Below are 17980 nucleotides of genomic sequence, written 5' to 3'. Positions count from 1 at the left end.
AATTTTAAACATTTATTGTGTATAAATATATTACATATATGCTACAGATACATAATCATCTTAAATACAAAGGGTAGTACTTCAAATCTATACATTAAACTGATATGGTAGGTCTTTTTTTTTATATAATGCCTATGATTATAATTTACAACAATAAATGTGACATGATTATGTTTCAAAATGGCAGCGTGGAATGATTCTCATGACGTGTTAAACATGAGCAGTTGTGTGTTTCCGAAAGGCAGATATTTTAGGATGCCCTAACAACCTCAGGTTGTGATGTCAGAAGATCTGTAAATTTGTAACCTGATAACCTGCACATTTCTTAAAAAACAAAACATGGGAACGTAAGCCGAGGGTGGGGGGTTTAGGTGAAACATTTGAAATTAAAGTGTTCAAGCGTTTCCACTTCAAGTTTTACATATAGTATCAAGTTATGTCACGTCTCTCTTCAGAATTACACTGGAATGTTGGAAGTCCTTGTACGACAGGTGAGGACTGCATTGATGTGAAAGAAAGAAAGAAAAAAAAGATAAAAACAAAAATACAAATAATATATTCCATATGAGGAGAAACCTTGGCGATAACTTGCTGATTGAAAGAAAGAAAGAAGCTATTGGATTGTAGCATTTCTTGAATTAAATCGGACATACATGAGTAAAAATGGCATACGCACAATAAAAATATATCTGAAATGAAACAGGTTAATATTAAAGATTACTGCTCTATATTTGGAAACATAATTCATCATAACCAAAAAAGGAGACATGCTACATGAGAAAATATTGTATATGACAGTTCACTTGATTCTTAAAGAAATAAATAAATGAAAGATTGCACTGTGATTTGCATTATAAAGTACTGTATGCAATATATAGTATAAATAAACCTAACAAAACTGTTATACCTTGCTTGCTCACTAACTTTGGTTAAGGTATGATCTAGTAAACATTTTTCATGTACTGCATAATGTAGTTTCAGCTACAGAGGTTAAAGGGTAAATGGAATAGTGAGTGAAATGGTCTGGGGGGAGGAGCTAGAGAGGGAGGAAAAAAAAAAAAAGAAAAAAAAAAAAAAAAAAAAGAAACTCAGCTGAAATCCGAACACAGTCAGAGAAAACACCGGCGTTCTGAGTTGATCTGGTTCCCCCAGTCCCTGAGGTACGTACATTCCAGACTTCACTTTACTGTAAGTAAAGATGCCAGTGGGCTGAGGATGTTAGCAAAGTTCTTTGGCCATTATAAATGCTGCTTTTGTTTTATCAAGGACCCAAAGGGCACTTTCCCTTTTGACTTCAAATGAATTGGGACGAGAGAGAGAAAGAGAGAGAGAGAGAGAGAGAGAGAGAGTGAAAGAGTGAGAGAGAGAACATAATGACAGAGTTCTTGAGAGAAGTAAAGATAAAGACGGTAAAAGTGATGTTGAGTATGAATAACTATGCTTAGTCAATATGAAAATTCATTCATGGGCACAATAAATACAATGGCCTAAACATTGAACATGAGATGAAACTCTCTTTTGTACCTGTATTTAATACACACCTATTTTTTTCTCTTTACATTGAATATCAATAGCTCTAGTTACAAAAGGCTACTTCGCTGTATTATTAGCGCAGTATTAATTACTACTGCTTTAGTGTTGATGACCTAAAGCTGACCGTTCTAGCTCTCGGCAATGGTCGCAGGGTCTCAGACAGAAAAATAGAAAATGACACATCTCTTCAAAGCTGATGTGTTAAAGCTGTAGCACATAATAAACAATTTGAAAAAAAAAAAAAATACAAAAATATTTTAACGATTATATGAAACCTGTGGGGGGTTGGGGGGGCGCCTCGTAAAAAGTTCTTAAGTAGAAAAAGAAGGAATCTAAAACATTGGAAAACATATAAAAAATACTTTCATTTACCACTTTACTTTCATTGCAGTTTCATTGTAGTTTAAAAATCTGTGCAACAAAGACACCAAGTTTAAACACATAAAAACAGAAAGACAGAAAAGCAGACAAAGTGAAATGGGGAAAAACCTGCCTGTTTTTCTCAAAGCAGACAATCTAGAAAAAGGATTTGATTTCCCTCAAGTTTCTGTTGTTTTTCTTTTTTTTTTTCCATTTTTCTGGGGTGCGTCCCTGTCTTCAGATGAGGAGCTGGAGCAGGTAAGCAATGAGAATGGAGAGTGAGGCCACTCCGAGGACGATGAGACTGGCGAACTGTTCATCTGTGAGGGCTTTGGGCGTAGATGTGCTGATGGAGCTCGGCTCGAGGGTGGGGCTGCTGTTGGAGCGACGTGGGGAGAAGTGTGCGGAGGGGCTGAAAGATCCACACAGCTCTTGAGAAGTGTCCGAGCAGCGTCTGCACACTAAAACACGCAGGCGGTAATCTGTGTTCCACTGCAGGCCACACAGCTGGAAGACGGTGTCCTCTCCCTTATAAACCTGAGGAGCCAATTCCAGAGAATCAACAACTTAGCCAAGGCCAATTCTATACAAAAAAGAAAAACTGCTAATTCAGTTTATGCCCTTAATGAACACATTCATAAATAAACTCCAGAAGAAGGAGCACGTGGTGCAAAAACCTCAGAAACTATGATTAATAATGGAACAAATTCTGGACTAATCGAGAAGCACTGATGATAATATGATGCCTATAGAATACAATTTAGATAGTTTATAATAATATATATAATGTATACATCTTGGAATAAGCAGGTGGATTAACCTACTGTTGCAAAAAACCTACTCATGCACTGAATTTACACAAAAATCCACCCATCCATCCATTGTCTGTAACCCTTATCCAGTTCAGGGTCACAGTGGGTCCAGAGTCTACCTGGAATCATTGGGAGCAAGGTGGGAATACACACTGGAGGGGGCGCCAGTCCTACACAGGGCAACACAGACACACACACACATTCACTCACACCTACGGACACTTTTTTTGAGTCGCCAATCCACCTACCAACGAGTGTTTTTGGACTGTGGGAGGAAACTGGAGCACCCGGAGGAAACCCACGGAGACACAGGGAGAACACACCACGCTCCTCACAGTCACCTGGAGGAAACCCACGCAGACACAGGGAGAACGCACCCAACTCCTCACAGACAGTCACCCGGAGGAATCCCACGCAGACACAGAAAGAACACACCACACTCCTCACAGACATTCACCCAGAGGAAACCCACGCAGACACAGGGGGAACACACCACACTCCTCACAGACAGTCACCCGGAGGAAACCCACGCAGACACAGGGGGAACACACCACACTCCTCACAGACAGTCACCCGGAGGAAACCCACGCAGACACAGGGAGAACACACCACACTCCTCATAGAAAGTCACCCGGAGCAGGAATCGAACCCACAACCTCCGGGTCCCTGGAGCTGTGTGTACTTGTTTTTTTTTTTACCATAAACATAAACGTGAATTTGAATGCCTTTCCTTCGTCTGAAACAATAATCATACAGTGGCTGACAGCAGCTTCCACAGAGGTGTTTATACATTGTTACCTTTGAAAATTTCAGTAACCTTCAGTATATCACCATGTGGAACAAGCAAGGACATTATGAGGCAAAACACACCAGGAAATGCTCTGTTGTTATTGATATCTGCTGGTATCTGTTATTTGCTTCTTCCGGAATAGGATCTCACCGCTCGAGTTGCAGAAATTGTACAAAACTGTAACAGAGTCCATTTAGTTTTTCTTGGAACCCATTCACCAGAATACCAGTGCCATACGAGATGCTAGGTTTCATCCTTTATGACTTCTTAAGATTACTTAAGACTAGTTATTTTGCCCATGACAGTAAAAATGTAGTTTCACATCAAAAAAGATAACCCTTAAAACTTAGAGCCATATTCTTTTTTGCTAAACTACTCAAATGCAATTACATAATGCCATATTTAATGATACACAATATTCAGAACTAAACACAGTGGAGTCGACTTGAAAATGACTGTTTATGAGATTTACTCTGTATGACAACGTACAGCTGATAAGTATGACATTTAAGGGTTAATTTTTCAATCTTGCTCTTTCAAAATTGAATAAAACAATCCAGTCCTGAAAATTATTATTTGAATTTAATGCTATTTTGTGGGAGTGGAGCTACAGAAACTTTTTGTTGGCATATAGCTGTGTGTGGACAGTGTGGTGCTGTCAAAGGGTCTATTTAGTGACATGCTGGAAATGTGTTTGTGCGTGTGTGTGTGTGTGTGTGTGTGTGTGTGTGCGCGCGCGCGCATGTGTGTGTTTGATTGCAGGAGGAGAAAACACTAATTTGTGAGGTTTTTCAGCTGTAACAACCCACTCGGTTCCCATGAGTCCAGGCTGACTTTCATTTAGGAGGAGCAATTTATCAGCACTTATTGCTCTGTTTCATCCATTAGATCAAAACAATGACTCACATCCTCTAAAGGACTATAACACCTTTTTGAAATTTAAAGTTTAGGAATATTTAGGAAAGGGCGGCCAGGTGGGGCAGCAGGTAGTGTCCAAGTCACACAGCTCCAGGGACCTGGAGGCTGTGGGTGCAAGTCATGCTGTCTGTGAGGAGTTTGGTGTGTTCTCCCTGTGTCCGCGAGGGTTTCCTCCCACGGTCCCACATACACGTTTGTACGTGGATTGGCAACTCAAAAGTGTCCATAGATGTGAGTGTGTGTCACCCTGTGGAGGATTGGCGCCCCCTCCAGGGTGTGTTCCACCCAGTGATTCTGGGGTAGGCTCCGGACCGACCGTGACCCTGAATTGGATAACTGGCTACAGACAATGAATGAATATTTCGGAAAGATCTGGCTTTGTCAGCTTCACTGTTAACCTACAACCACAGATGAAGATCTCTAACTGGCAACTGGCAGCAGGAAGAGTAAAGATCTGTAAATCAATCTGTGCACTGACCAGTCAGTGACAACTGCCACTGTTCAGCAAGTAGTAGCTCAAATGGTTAACTGGCAGCTGCCATCAACTTGTGGCAACTAACTAATGGTCAGAGGCTTCTAGTTGAAATCCAGAAGTCACTGAACATAAAGAACCCTTATGAAATTTTACCCCAAATACATTCCACTCTTTCTCACTGAAGAACTGTCCAGATTACTCTCACATTTAAGATTTGAAATAAAGCAGCTAAAAAAATAAAATAATAATAATAATAATAATAATAATAATTCATTCATTCATTATCTGTAAGCGCCTATCCAGTTCAGGGTCACGGTGGGTCCAGAGCCTACCTGGAATCATTGGGCGCAAAGCGGGAATACTCCCTGGAGGGGGCGCCAGTCCTTCACAGGGTGACACACACACACACCTACAAACACTTTTGAGTCGCCAATCCACCTACCAACATGTGTTTTTTGGACTGTGGGAGGAAACCGGAGCACCCGGAGGAAACCCACATGGACACAGGGAGAACACACCACACTCCTCACAGACAGTCACCCGGAGGAAACCCACGCAGGCACAGGGAGAACACACCACACTCCTCACAGACAGTGACCTGGAGGAAATACACACAGACACAGGGAAAACACACCACACTCCTCACAGACAGTGACCTGGAGGAAACCCACACAGACACAGGGAGAACACACCACACTACTCACAGACAGTCACTCGGAGCGGGACTCGAACCCACAACCTCCAGGCCCCTGGAGCTGTGTGACTGCGACACTACCTGCTGCCGCCCAATAATAATAATAATAATAATAAAACACCTCATTGCTAAAAGTATTTTTATTTATTTTTCCTCAATCTCCTCAATCTTTATCTATGAGGCCTACTTCAGTCTCACAACTGACAGGTCACTGGTAATAAATGCTCAAGTGAAAGACTAAAGAACAAAACATAGATGCTTAGACGCTACACAATAGAGGTGCAAAGAAAGCAATTTGAATCACAGTGTGTTACTCAACAAAGGCAAATATTATTTCTACTCCTCTGTGATTTCACTGATGTTTACAGCCTGCTCAGCCTTAAAATCAAACTTCCCTCAAAACAATGAGGAGCGCATACATCCCCTCTGGCTATGCACACACTTAAAGAACCCATCTCTTATACCTATGGGTAAACAATACAATTATATTAAATCCTTCAAAGATACAGCTTTCAATAGCAATAGTGAAGCATATTGTACTTCAGTATTGATTCTTGGTATAAATTGCTTTGTAGAATGAAATATGTAAATGTTTTGCTCTTTTCAATTTTTTAAACTATTCAATTTGATCAACAGCTTCTCTGACGTGTTTTATGTCATGATTAAAAGAAGGCTTTGCCATGAAATAGAAAAACAATATTATACACAAATCTATTCAGCTTTTCTCACACATGAACATTCACCATTTTCCTTGTGAAGCGCGAAAAATCGCTGGTGGAGAATACGTTTTTCTATTACTACTGACTGTTAAAATGCTTCACATCCTTTGAAATAATTTGCTTTAGTGCTAATACCTTTCAAAGGAAACATAAGCCTTTACTACTGCTGATAAGAAAGGATAACACATACCTGTCTGTATTCTGACTCCCTCCCACCAAGCACCTGGAGCACGTAGCTGATGCGGTCTCCTCTCATGGGTGGGACGATCTCCCAGGTCACCTCGCAGGCATTGCCCTCTAATTGAGACACTCGAGGAGCTACAGAGAGAGACAGAAAGAATATGGAGAAACCAGCATATATCAAAATACAATGCAATACAAAATACAAAGAAGAATTAGCCAATACTGTTTATAAGCCATGTTTTCAACTGGTTTTTACCCAAAGCTAGGTCTCCTTTAATTAAACAAATCTACCAATCTGAGAGTGCCAATGGAGCAGTGAACCTCCACCAAGATACATAAAGGACCAACTAAGAACGCATTAATCTTTTTTAGTGATAAAACTAAGGCACACAGATATTTAGATTCCCTGCAGCAGACAAATGAGATGATGTTTTTTTTTCTTAAACTGTATGTTTACAATGTGTACAAAATGAATCACTGGATAAATGTCAACTTCAAATTAATAGCAACAGCAATGTAATGATAATGAAGTGATAAAGTTTCTAAATGTAAAACGTCTCAGTGAGTCGAGTCAATTACAACCTTTAAAAAAAACAATCCTGTGTATCAGACCATATAACAACCAACGGTCTTGTTTGTGCAAAAAGGCTGGTTACCTTTGAGTGTAGGAGGCACAGATTTGGCAGTGGTGAAGGAGTAGGTGTCTGAGAAAGGTCCCTCTCCTGCCTCGCTCACAGCCTGGATCCTGAAAGTGTAGCGGCTCGACTCGCTCAGACGCTGCACTTTAAACGTGTGGCTTGGCCCGCGGTAGATTGGCACAAACCTGTTACAGAAACAGACTCATTACTTCAGCATAAACCCCAATAGAACATTTACATACTTCCACAGTAACTTCACTTTCCAGATCTTTTTATTTTACCCACAGGAAGATTCAAGTTTAGTTTATATGGATGTTTCCTTTTGAACAAACCAAATTAACATAATATTTTTTCCTTCTCTTGCAAACATACTATTTCTGATAAACCACAGAAACATGCAATAGCAGCCATGTAGCCCTTAACAAGAGCAATGGCCTCATTTTCTGCCATTTTCCACTGAAAGAAGAGAAAGCATGAGGAAAGAGCCCTTGAAAAAGCACAGCTCTGAAAATGAAATGAAAATGAAAGCCACTTCTGTACACTTAGTATCCTTTCATAATTTTCCAAACTATCAAGCTCATTTGACAAAGAGTCAGAACCATTTGTCTGTGAGATTTGGGGTTCATGTTCTAGACCACTGAGGGAAGGTAAAAGCTGGAAGCAGCAGATACTGGCAGACAAAAATTCTCTAATAAAACAGTGGCATATTAGCCTCTATTTAGATTAACTTTATCAAATCAGACTGCATCCCCTGCACTGCGTGGAACTCCGCTGGCTTACAGCGCTGAGTGGGGGGAAGAGTGGGGCTTCAATTAGCCTCAAATCACCAATCAGTTTGGCAGTGCTGGAGCAGTGGGTGAGGGTATTAGTTGGGGGGGTCGAGATAACCCTGTCTTCACTCTTAATTCATACACCACCGAGAGAGTAGCTAGACTCATTAACTCACAGCACATTCACCTGCAGTGCACAGAACACTCACTACCAGAACCAGGATGCGGGACAAAGCCTTTTTGTGCCAGAAAGGTCGTAGTAATGTCCAATTGGTGCATGGGTCCAAAATGTGCAGTTTAAGGAATGTGTGATGAGAAAAAAATAATACAACGACAATAAATTGCACATATACATCATCTCTTTCCACATTTAGCGGATAAAAGACCTCTTCTCAAGGAAAAAAAAACATTGTTTTCCAGAAGAAGTCTGACATCATGTTTTGAAAGTGGCTCTCTACCTGAGACTATTATCTCATCATATGCTTTTGTACTAGAAACAAAAGAACATTCTGTACTTTTCAAAATATTGATTTTCTGTTCTGTTACAGTGAACGGAGCAGATAACTACAGACATTTGTACATTTAAACCACTCATGTATGCTTCAAATCCCTTCTGCTGATTTGTGAGGACACGGTAATTGTAAAGCAAAAAGACAAAACACACAGATCTAAACATTATAATAAAAATAAAGACTGTGATTTTAACAGGTTTAGCTAAAACTTAATGCCTAAATAGTTTCCTATTTACTATTAAAATGTTCACACAGTGTAAAGGGCAGCTGATGCACTGATTTGGGCGGCACGATGGCTTAGTGGTTAGCACGTTCGCCTCTCAGTGCTGGGATCTTGGGTTGAAGTCCCATCTGGGTGGAGTTTCCATGTTCTCCCTGTGTCTGTGTGGGTTTCCTCCGGGGTCTCCGGTTTCCTCCCAAAGTCCAAAAACATGGAGGGTAGGTGAATTGTCCTGGAAAAAAATGTCCAGGTGTGTGGTGAATGAGTGTGTATGTGAATGAATGTCTGTTTGTGTGAGTGAATGTGTGTGAGCCCAGATATGGATTGGCGCTCTGTCCTGGGTGAATTCCTAGTGCCCAATGCAGTCCTCCAGGTGGACGGTCGTTCCTGGTCGAGAGTACGCTGTGCGGGTTTGGCTGCCGCTTCTCGCTAGTGTGGATTGAGTGTTCTGAGTGTTCTGAGCAGTGTGGATGGTAAAGTGTCCTTGGGTGTCTAGAAAGGCGCTATACAAGTGTAACGATAGATAGAAACACTGATTGTTAATGTTAGAGAATTTGCAGTCTTTATATTTGAATATATACGAGAAGGATTTGAGTACAATCCTGCTTTGTGTGCATGTCACCTCTGGTTCCTATCCTCCATCTGCAGGATGAAGATATTATCATCGTTGCTTGATCCCCTGTTGTTGCCGTCTCCCCAGCGCAGTTTTAGACTCTGTGGTCCCGCAGCCACACACTCTAGTCTCGGTGGAGCGGGTGGCAGTGGCTTGGTCCTCACTTGCAGAATCGGCCCAAACGGACCTACACCTACTGCGTTTTCTGCCCTGACCTGCACACTAAACACACACAAACACAAATTAGCATCTACTGTTTTTTTTTTCTCTCATTGAGAAGGAAAGCACTGAGTCATTACGATTCAGTTTTAGTGCTCCAGGAAAACACAAACCTAATCACATGCGTTTCCGCATATCACATGTGAGGCTACTTAGCCAATCAGATCTGTGCATTATGATGAGTATTGTGACTTGAATGACTGACACACGCAGTGCTCCAGACACCTCTGTGCTGGGGCCAGTTAAAATAGCCCAAGGGACGTGATAAAAGCTCTTTTGGGACACTTTCGGGACGAAAGGTTTGTGTGAGGTAAAACCAGAAACTTTAAAAAGAAGGGAACAATTACCAGTTGAAATTCTCGTAACGCTGAACATGGATTCTGTTTACGGATTAAATCCTGTCCTCTAGCAATAAGAGCCAATCAGATTGTTGTTTATGGAAAAGCAGTAAAGTCAACTGCAAAAGTTATTAGGGACTTTATTTAAAATATGCATTCTGCTTTTTGAATTAAATTTGTAAATTTTACTTAAAATGAGAAAAGGACATTTTATTTTGAATATTTGTTATTTATAATTATTATATCTCATTATAAATCTTGTTGAAATATATTAAAATGTAACTGAAAGTGTAATATTATTTGACATTTATTTGTTAACTTCATAAAATGATGCTATAATTATAATTAGGCTGTTTTAATGTACAGGATATGGCACTGAACGTAATGAAAGTTATACATTATGATCAGGACCTTGGCTTGAGAAAATTCTCCAAACTGGACCTTACTGAGTTTTAATTAGTTACCCCTGCTGTAGATGTTATCTTAATTCACATTTGTTAACAGATTTAAAACACACCATGGTAAAAACACTGAAATCTCCAATGAGTCAGGGATAGCTTAGGATACAAGTAAAGATGCTTTGATCACTATAAATAATATAACGCCACAGAGCGAGCAATAACACTGAATTTATGTCTGCTGAATTTAGATAATCCCTCTTTTCAGCCTTAAGGCCTTCCATTCAGACCATCACAGCACAGAAACTCACCCATCTGCATAATGAAAAATACTACCTGTCAGAACCTTGCAGAAGCCTAATCTTTCACTGTGTTTTAAAGCATGTCATCTTTGTTGATCTGCAATAGCTTCATATCAATTTGTTCAAAACCATAGACAGACATAAGAATATGGAGCTGGGTGTTGCATATTGTTATCAAAGCATATTATGAAAAAGTAAATGGCAATTATAATGTTAACAAATGTATTTTTCTTCTCCAGCTGAAAATTGTTAGTGGAAATCAGCAAAGAAATGTGTTCCCAAACTTTTGATAGACAATGTACAAACAAAGCAATTACTGTGGCCCTGCTACTACATCCGTAGACTCCATTAGAAGCACTGGCTCCTCTCAATAACAACTATTTTAGCTCTTTCCCTCTGCATAGCGGCAGCTTTTAGAACTTTTTGTCTGATTGGATGTTGATGCTCACTGCCACATTGTGCTCAGTCTGTCTGTGAGGAAAACAGAATACATATGGCTGCATTTAGCAGTAACAGCTGAACTCAAATCACCCCAAGGCACATGAGATGCATGTCAAATCTGTAGTGTGATATACAATATCACCATGAGCTGCATAACAATGAAGAGCTCACAATAACAACAAACATAACAGTGATATAAAAGGAAAAGTATCACTTCTACTGAGCAAATATAAAAGGTATCCCCTTCCATCAGTAAAACTGCATGGGATTGTGATATGCACAGACGCAAATACAGACATGAATCATTATTAGTTTTTCTAAATGAAGTGACTGAGGATTTTTATTAGCTCACTGTCTATATATGAAACACTGGGCCTAATTTCAGCACCCTCTTCCCACACATTTTTCTAAGCTACAGCCGAATGTTGCTCATTCTGTATAATTACAGCAGGCATTCAACCTAGATACACTTTCCATTCTCTGTGTGTTTAAATAAAGTCATGTTAATCACCTCAGATGATAAATGTCATAGCTTCCTCAAACCCATGAACCGTCAATCAGTTCAATTATCTGACCGTACAGCCCCTTTCACAAAGCTTGAGCTCTCTCTCCCTATCTTTTTTTTGTCTACGTTTACCTTGTCTCTCTCCCTCTTATTCACTTAATTTTGTTTTTTAAATTTTTTGTCTGCTTCACTGGTACAAGTCTTTTTAATAGCAAAAATAAATCACAGAGAGGAAGATCTGTGATAACGCTAATGCACTCCACTGGCTGTAGATGTGGGTGTTTGTTTGTGAGAGAGTTGGATTAGCTCTCTCCTCTGCTCACCTGTACTCGCTGTCTGGCTGCAGGTTTCGAATCACGTGGCAGGTGGTGTTTCCGGCAGTGATGAGCGTGTCACCCATGGCTATGGTGTAGCAGGTGATCTCCTGGCCATTAGAGTTGGGCTCATCCCAGGCCAGAGGCAAACAGGTGGAGTGAGAGAAAGGCTCTCCATCAGCAGATGAGGAAACGGATTCCTGCAAATAAAGGCTGACCACAGCGTCTGGAGCAGCCGCTGGCGTCCGGCACCACGCCAGATCACTATAGGGGCCTGCCCCCACCTGGTTAATGGCCTGTAATATGATGGATATACTCATTTAGAGGGGTGAGATAGCATAACATTCAGAAAATTGTTTTTCCTGCCTATTTCCATATTCTTAAATAAATGTGCAGGAATATTTCTTCCAGTTCAGATGTCCAGTTTCAATGTCCTAATGTACCTTTTCCCTTTATTTTCAACATCCTTTTCTTAGTAACAACGTCTTGACCGCTACAGTACTTAACAGATTCACGGAGCTGTGTTAAGATGAATTTTACAAATGCATAATAATCGGTTAAAGAATTAGCCTACTTAGTGGATTAATCAACATTAGTAAACATGTGTTGAAGCTGAATGGTGATTGGTCTTGGTCGGGACTGATCAAAGTATGATCTCATAGTTTGGGGAACTTAAAGCAAGCTAAAAGGTCATCTTTGCAACACATGACTTGGGATTTTCAGAGGACTTGAGGGAATATAGCATTCTTCTTTGTGAAGCTATCTTCTGATCTGAATTTAACACTCTAGTTGACACTGGCTGATTCCAGAGCCAATTATCCAAGACGTATAGCACACTTGAAGGTCAAAAAGCTAGACAAGCTGAGCTTGTGCGGTAACTGCAGCAAAGACCATTAAACTATACCTTTCCTACAGTAAAGAGCTTGAAGTAATTGTTGGTGATTATGGCAGTGGCATGGCAGAGGGCTGGTATAAATTAGACTTTATCTTTGTCAATCCAAAAGTCACAATCAATAACAATCTTTCATCATTTCATTTCCTTTACTTGAGAGACACTTGAGAAAGGAAGCCTGATGGTTTATTGATTGCTACGGGAGTCCCTTTATGTGGCTGTTTTCAAAGAACCACACACATAATGTGATATATACATATGTGTGTGTGTGTGTGTGTGTGTGTGTGTGTGTTTACCTGTAGCCTACAGCAGTAGCTTGCTGCAGCCTCCAGGTTGGGGATTTCACAGAAGGTTTCTGTCCCACTATAAACCATTCCCAAAGAGTCCTGATCCCGACCCCAGTCGAGACGGTAGCCAGAGATATCTGTCCCCGAGCTCTCGTCCGTCTGATAAAACAAATCAGCACATCAGAGCCTGTCTCTGTCTCCTGGAAACACTGGGTACATGGTTTTAGCTGAAATCTGAACAATTAACAATCGAACACAACGCAATTAGGACCTGCCGCCTGGAAAGAATTAAGATGGAAGGAGACACCAAGAACACCACACGAGGCACATCTTAAAATTAAAGTTTAAATGCATTAATATGTTTTTTAAGCATATTTTTGACAGTAAAAGACCATCATTAAAATGTAATGTAACAAAGTGAAAACCATTAATCCACATTATCAAAAGACAGGCCCAATAATATAAGAAGATGCAGATTTACCAATATTCAAGTTCAGTACTTTTCATCCTAATCTAGTCTTGGTCTTTAACAATTGAGCATCAACAACTTCAACTTTAGTAACACTGCTTGCTTGTCCAGATTTGGCAGTGGAGATAAACTATTTTCTCTCCTTCTCCATACATTATAGACTTATTTTATTAAACAAATCTTTATTAAATGTAATTATATTGTTTATTAATAGAGCTCTTTTCACTTTCCAGCTAAAAAAAAAAGTTAACTACTGCAATTAACTGAACTACATGGTAAATTTTAAACATCTACTTCACTGTGGAGAATATCTGCTTACACCACTTTCATGACAAATATATCCCTTGGAGTAAAATAGACTTAACAAAGAATCAGAGCTTGACTGGGCTTACACTGTATTGTCAGTCCATTACAATACGCCTTGTTAGGTGCCAACAGTAATTGCTATGATCAGATGAAAAGACAGTAAATAGTTTTATACTAGGGGCAGGATTTTCTAGCGTATTGAGAGGCCCTCAGTGTGAAAGAAGTGAGCAAATGGACAAAAACCACCTGTGATGGGGAAAAAAGAAGCAAATGAACCATGTGAAGATGCAATTGTGAAAGCGTAGCCACTGAAACACTTTCCAAGCTCAATGGAAAGGCGTATTATCTCTAATGTTAGGATGAATATAATGGACAATACGCTGTGCAGAGATGACAGGAGCTGGTGTGGTTTTCACCCTGTAATTCAGTCCTTTTTTCCCTTTTTTAACAAGGACAAAGAAATTGATTGCAGCTGGAAAAGCATCACTACTCTACACAATCAGGGAAGAAAGGAGAGTAGAGGAACTCTTCAGCCGAGTCCAGTGTGAAACACAATACATGTAACTTTCTCACTGCAGCCCAGCTCACCTCCCAGTTGACCACTGCACATGTGTGTGAAGTCAGAGTGATGACGGGCGCAGCACACTGGCCTGGAGGTCCTGCTGCAGTAGTCACTTCCAGGAACTCTGTGTAAGGACCATGCTAAAGAGAGAGAAGATGGAACAACAAAGAACAGAAAGTGACTCACCACACAATATACTGATGGGTGAAAAAAAACTCTTAACCAATAGCAATAGCATGAGATGTTATTATTTTTCATAATGAAAGTGTCAGACAACCAACTTTACACTTTTAATAAGAAATACACCCACTAAAATATATATATTTAATAATAATCAATGAGTAGAAGACATTTTATGTGTGCTTTATTTATCAATCATTTACTTAATACACCGTAACTCTGATATTATTGTACAAAATAATCAGTCTTATAATACAGATGGATCTGAATGTCTAAAAAATATAGCCTGTAAATCAGAAAACAGTGGAAATATTTTAGAAGGTCTAACAATTCTATCAGTGTATTTCAGGACAACTTATAACCTGCTGTGTTTAAAATTGATTTCCGTGTGAGACAAATAATCAAAACAACAACAGTGTTTGCAAACACACTCCAGGCCTTTAGTTTCTCACCCAGAACTATACGGTGCTGAAAATGTGACCTACCCCAGCATCATTGGTAGCATGTACTCTGAACCTGTAGGTGGCGCCCGGCAGCAGACTACCCACGGTGCACTCAGTTTGTGTTCCATGGTACACCTCCGTCACTTCTGCCTCCTCTTCTACTCCAGTCATCTCCACGCTGAACATCAGAATTTCATTCTCACCACCATGCAGAGGACCTCCTGTATAGAGAGAGACACAGACATAAATCTTAAATGTTTCTGTTATGTAGCCTATTCTTTGTAAATCAAAATATAGCATCATTTCTCAGGGCAAATCATAAAGAAGCAGATGTGAATTGAGGAGAGCGAGAGAGAGAGAGAGAGAGAGAGAGAGAGAGATTAAAAGCAGAGAAAAGGGAATGGGGCTCCACCAACTAAAACACACCAAATGATTTATAATGTGCAGCTAGATGGTCACAAACATCAGAAGTTCAAGTTATTTGCATGTCAGTGGAACAGTTCAGTCCTCCTTTCCAGGTGTTTCGAGGCCACATAGACTGTAAAAATACATCTGATTTCCTTACATATGTAAAAAAAAGCAACTGAGGATCACAGGAGGAAAAGAGGAAGCAGAGACGATGAAGACTAATACCTCCAATTCAGGCAAAAAGAAGACCATGACTTACACAATCTTAGTTTATCTCATGGCACTCTTATAGCATCATACAAATGAGTAAACACATGTACACCCTTCAAACGAGCTTCAGTTCCCTCAGCAACCACACAGCTTGCACATTTAAAGGGGAGATGAATCAATAGTAGGGGGAGGTGGGGGGAACATGCTGTGAAAAACACATTTGTTATTAGTTAGAACACAGTGAGGTGGAGAGTGCTCCTAATCCTTGCAGAAGCCATCTCGTGTTTCATTGATATAATGCAGCTCAAAGGAAGGTTTCAAGTCTTCAACTTCTGCAAATGGCAAGCCATCCTCCACATTCACCACATTGGTGAAGCGCACACACACAGACACACACATACAAAAACAGCTCTTACGCACTTTTAGCCAGGAAAGAAAAACCATAGCGTAGCTCCACTTGCACCAAGTGACTCGGTTACTGAGCTGCTGGATTATGTGATCAATGTATACTAATTTTTCACAGCTTTGTTTTGTTTGGTTGCCCTATATGGCATCTTAGTCAGAAAGAAGTCCGGGCACTTAACTCCACATGGTCAGAGCTAAACCGCTGTAGCTTTTAATGTAAATCTTCACTGTCTAATTAAAAATATGTATCTCCCAAAATAGTAACTTTACAGGGGAAGGAAAAAATCCTTCTTAACTTTCAATGGAAGCCAATGTTAAATAATTTTTTTCCAAGTAATTTTATAGCATTTCTATTCGTCCATTCATCATGAAATTTTCACAGTGTGAAGGACAACTGCTGTGTTCAAATGATGTAGTTGAAACTAAAATCAGCTAAAATATAGACTATGACAAAAAATATAATGAAATAATAATAATAAAAAAATAATAATTAAGGCCCCTTTTGAAAACCCCTCAAAAAACACTGAAGATTGGACTTTGAGTAACAGCTTTTCCCACCACATCAGCAACAATAGCTGTAAATGCTCTCATTCACAACATCCTGTAGCTCTTTCAGTTCATGTCCTCCGAATCTCTCTCATTAATTCACATTAGTAAGGAAAAGATCACATCATGATAACGATAGCTTGGTTTACAATGAATTTCCGACTGTTCAAACTGACAATTGAGAACAGCAAAACCAGACTTATGCCTCCTCACATCTAACTACAGATCTGTAGAAGGTTTGTTGCAGATCTGAGTTTAATGCTTTCTTTCAAATATACCAATTTCCTTTTGCTCAAGGCAGGGAAAAATTAGGTTCTGCTCAATTTACCTTGATATGAATGACTCTGATTTAAAAGATTGATCTAAAAAGTGAAGTTACACCAAGTGGAAGTGAGGGCTTATTGTGGTCAGCCATTTCCAAGTTTTTACAGTTCTTTTAATACAATGACCAGTACATATTTTTTTTTACATGCGGTAATATAGAAGGCTGTTAACATGAGCAAGGTTTCCAATCAAATATTGAATTCAAGGCCATTAGATAATCAAAGCCTTCTTAATGAGAGAAACCCAGTTTGAACTAAGTGCAGCATTTTGAATTAGAAATAAACAGATAAACAGTTTCTTTTGCACCTAGAAACTTTGGATGCCACTGACATTTATGGTATCAAGAGCATTTGATACCAAGCTCTGTTATAAACACATTGCTGTTTGTCTTGTTTTAGTGTTTACAATCTAAATGGATGCAGAGAGTAAAATAATAATGGCTTTAGGAAATTAAACTAATCACAATGGAAATCCTGACCAGATCATTTGTTAATGCTAAGAGTAATGCTCTTATTCTGCCTCAAATGCAAAAAGCACAGGTCAGAATAAGAGAGGCTTTTAATGAACAACTTCAACAAGATGTGCATTTAAGCTAATGATTAAAAGTGGATCAAGGCAGGTCATGTAAAATAAATGACAAAAACAGGAACACACTGCACTGGTCATTTTCACTGTGAAAGAAAAAGGCTACACAAAAGGATGAAGCACAATATGCAGAGGGTGGACAAATAGACAAGAAAAACAAAAACAGAAATGACTAATAGGACACATGCGCATGCACAAGGTTTATGTGCGTCTGTGTTTGTGGGTCCAAAACATGGAATGTTATATGTTGGAATAAAAGTCGTTACAGTCTGCTTGCTCACTGTGTTTACCTCAGGGAAAAATGTATATTAAGAGACAAAAATTAATTCATTCATTCTCTGTAACCACTTCATCCTGTTCTGGAGCCTACCGGGTATAACTGGGTGCAAGGCGGGAACACACCCAAGACAGGGCGCCAGTCTAGCACAGGACATCACACAGTCAAGCGGTTATACAGTCACAACTGTAGGCAATTTTTCACAGCCAAATGAACTATAAACAAGGCTGTGGGAAAAATCCGGGACACCACCACAAGGAGAACACACCAAATCCCTCAGAGACAGTGCCCCGGTGTGGGGTTGGAAGCCACAACGACAGGGGCTGTGTGTC

General features: G+C 39.8%; 1 protein-coding gene across 2 annotated transcripts in view; it reads right to left on the bottom strand.

Moving 5' to 3' along the window:
• Positions 1 to 23: 23 nt before the first annotated feature.
• fndc3bb (fibronectin type III domain containing 3Bb) overlaps positions 24 to 17980 on the bottom strand; it is a 61085-nt gene continuing 43128 nt past the window's right edge. For both annotated transcript variants that reach the window (XM_066646862.1, XM_066646863.1), the window contains exons 19-26: positions 14936 to 15114; positions 14297 to 14410; positions 12943 to 13092; positions 11764 to 12050; positions 9247 to 9459; positions 7141 to 7307; positions 6492 to 6619; positions 24 to 2430 (exon numbers count right to left, since the gene is read on the bottom strand). In XM_066646862.1, the coding sequence (XP_066502959.1) occupies positions 2131 to 2430; positions 6492 to 6619; positions 7141 to 7307; positions 9247 to 9459; positions 11764 to 12050; positions 12943 to 13092; positions 14297 to 14410; positions 14936 to 15114 (1538 nt within the window). In that variant the 3' untranslated portion in view covers positions 24 to 2130. The remainder of the gene's footprint in view (positions 2431 to 6491; positions 6620 to 7140; positions 7308 to 9246; positions 9460 to 11763; positions 12051 to 12942; positions 13093 to 14296; positions 14411 to 14935; positions 15115 to 17980) is intronic.

The sequence above is a fragment of the Hoplias malabaricus genome, chromosome 1, assembly GCF_029633855.1.
Source record: "Hoplias malabaricus isolate fHopMal1 chromosome 1, fHopMal1.hap1, whole genome shotgun sequence".
NCBI classification, from domain to species: domain Eukaryota; kingdom Metazoa; phylum Chordata; class Actinopteri; order Characiformes; family Erythrinidae; genus Hoplias; species Hoplias malabaricus.
Note: the sequence above shows the minus strand (reverse complement) of the source record. Positions and strands in the feature narration are given on the sequence as shown.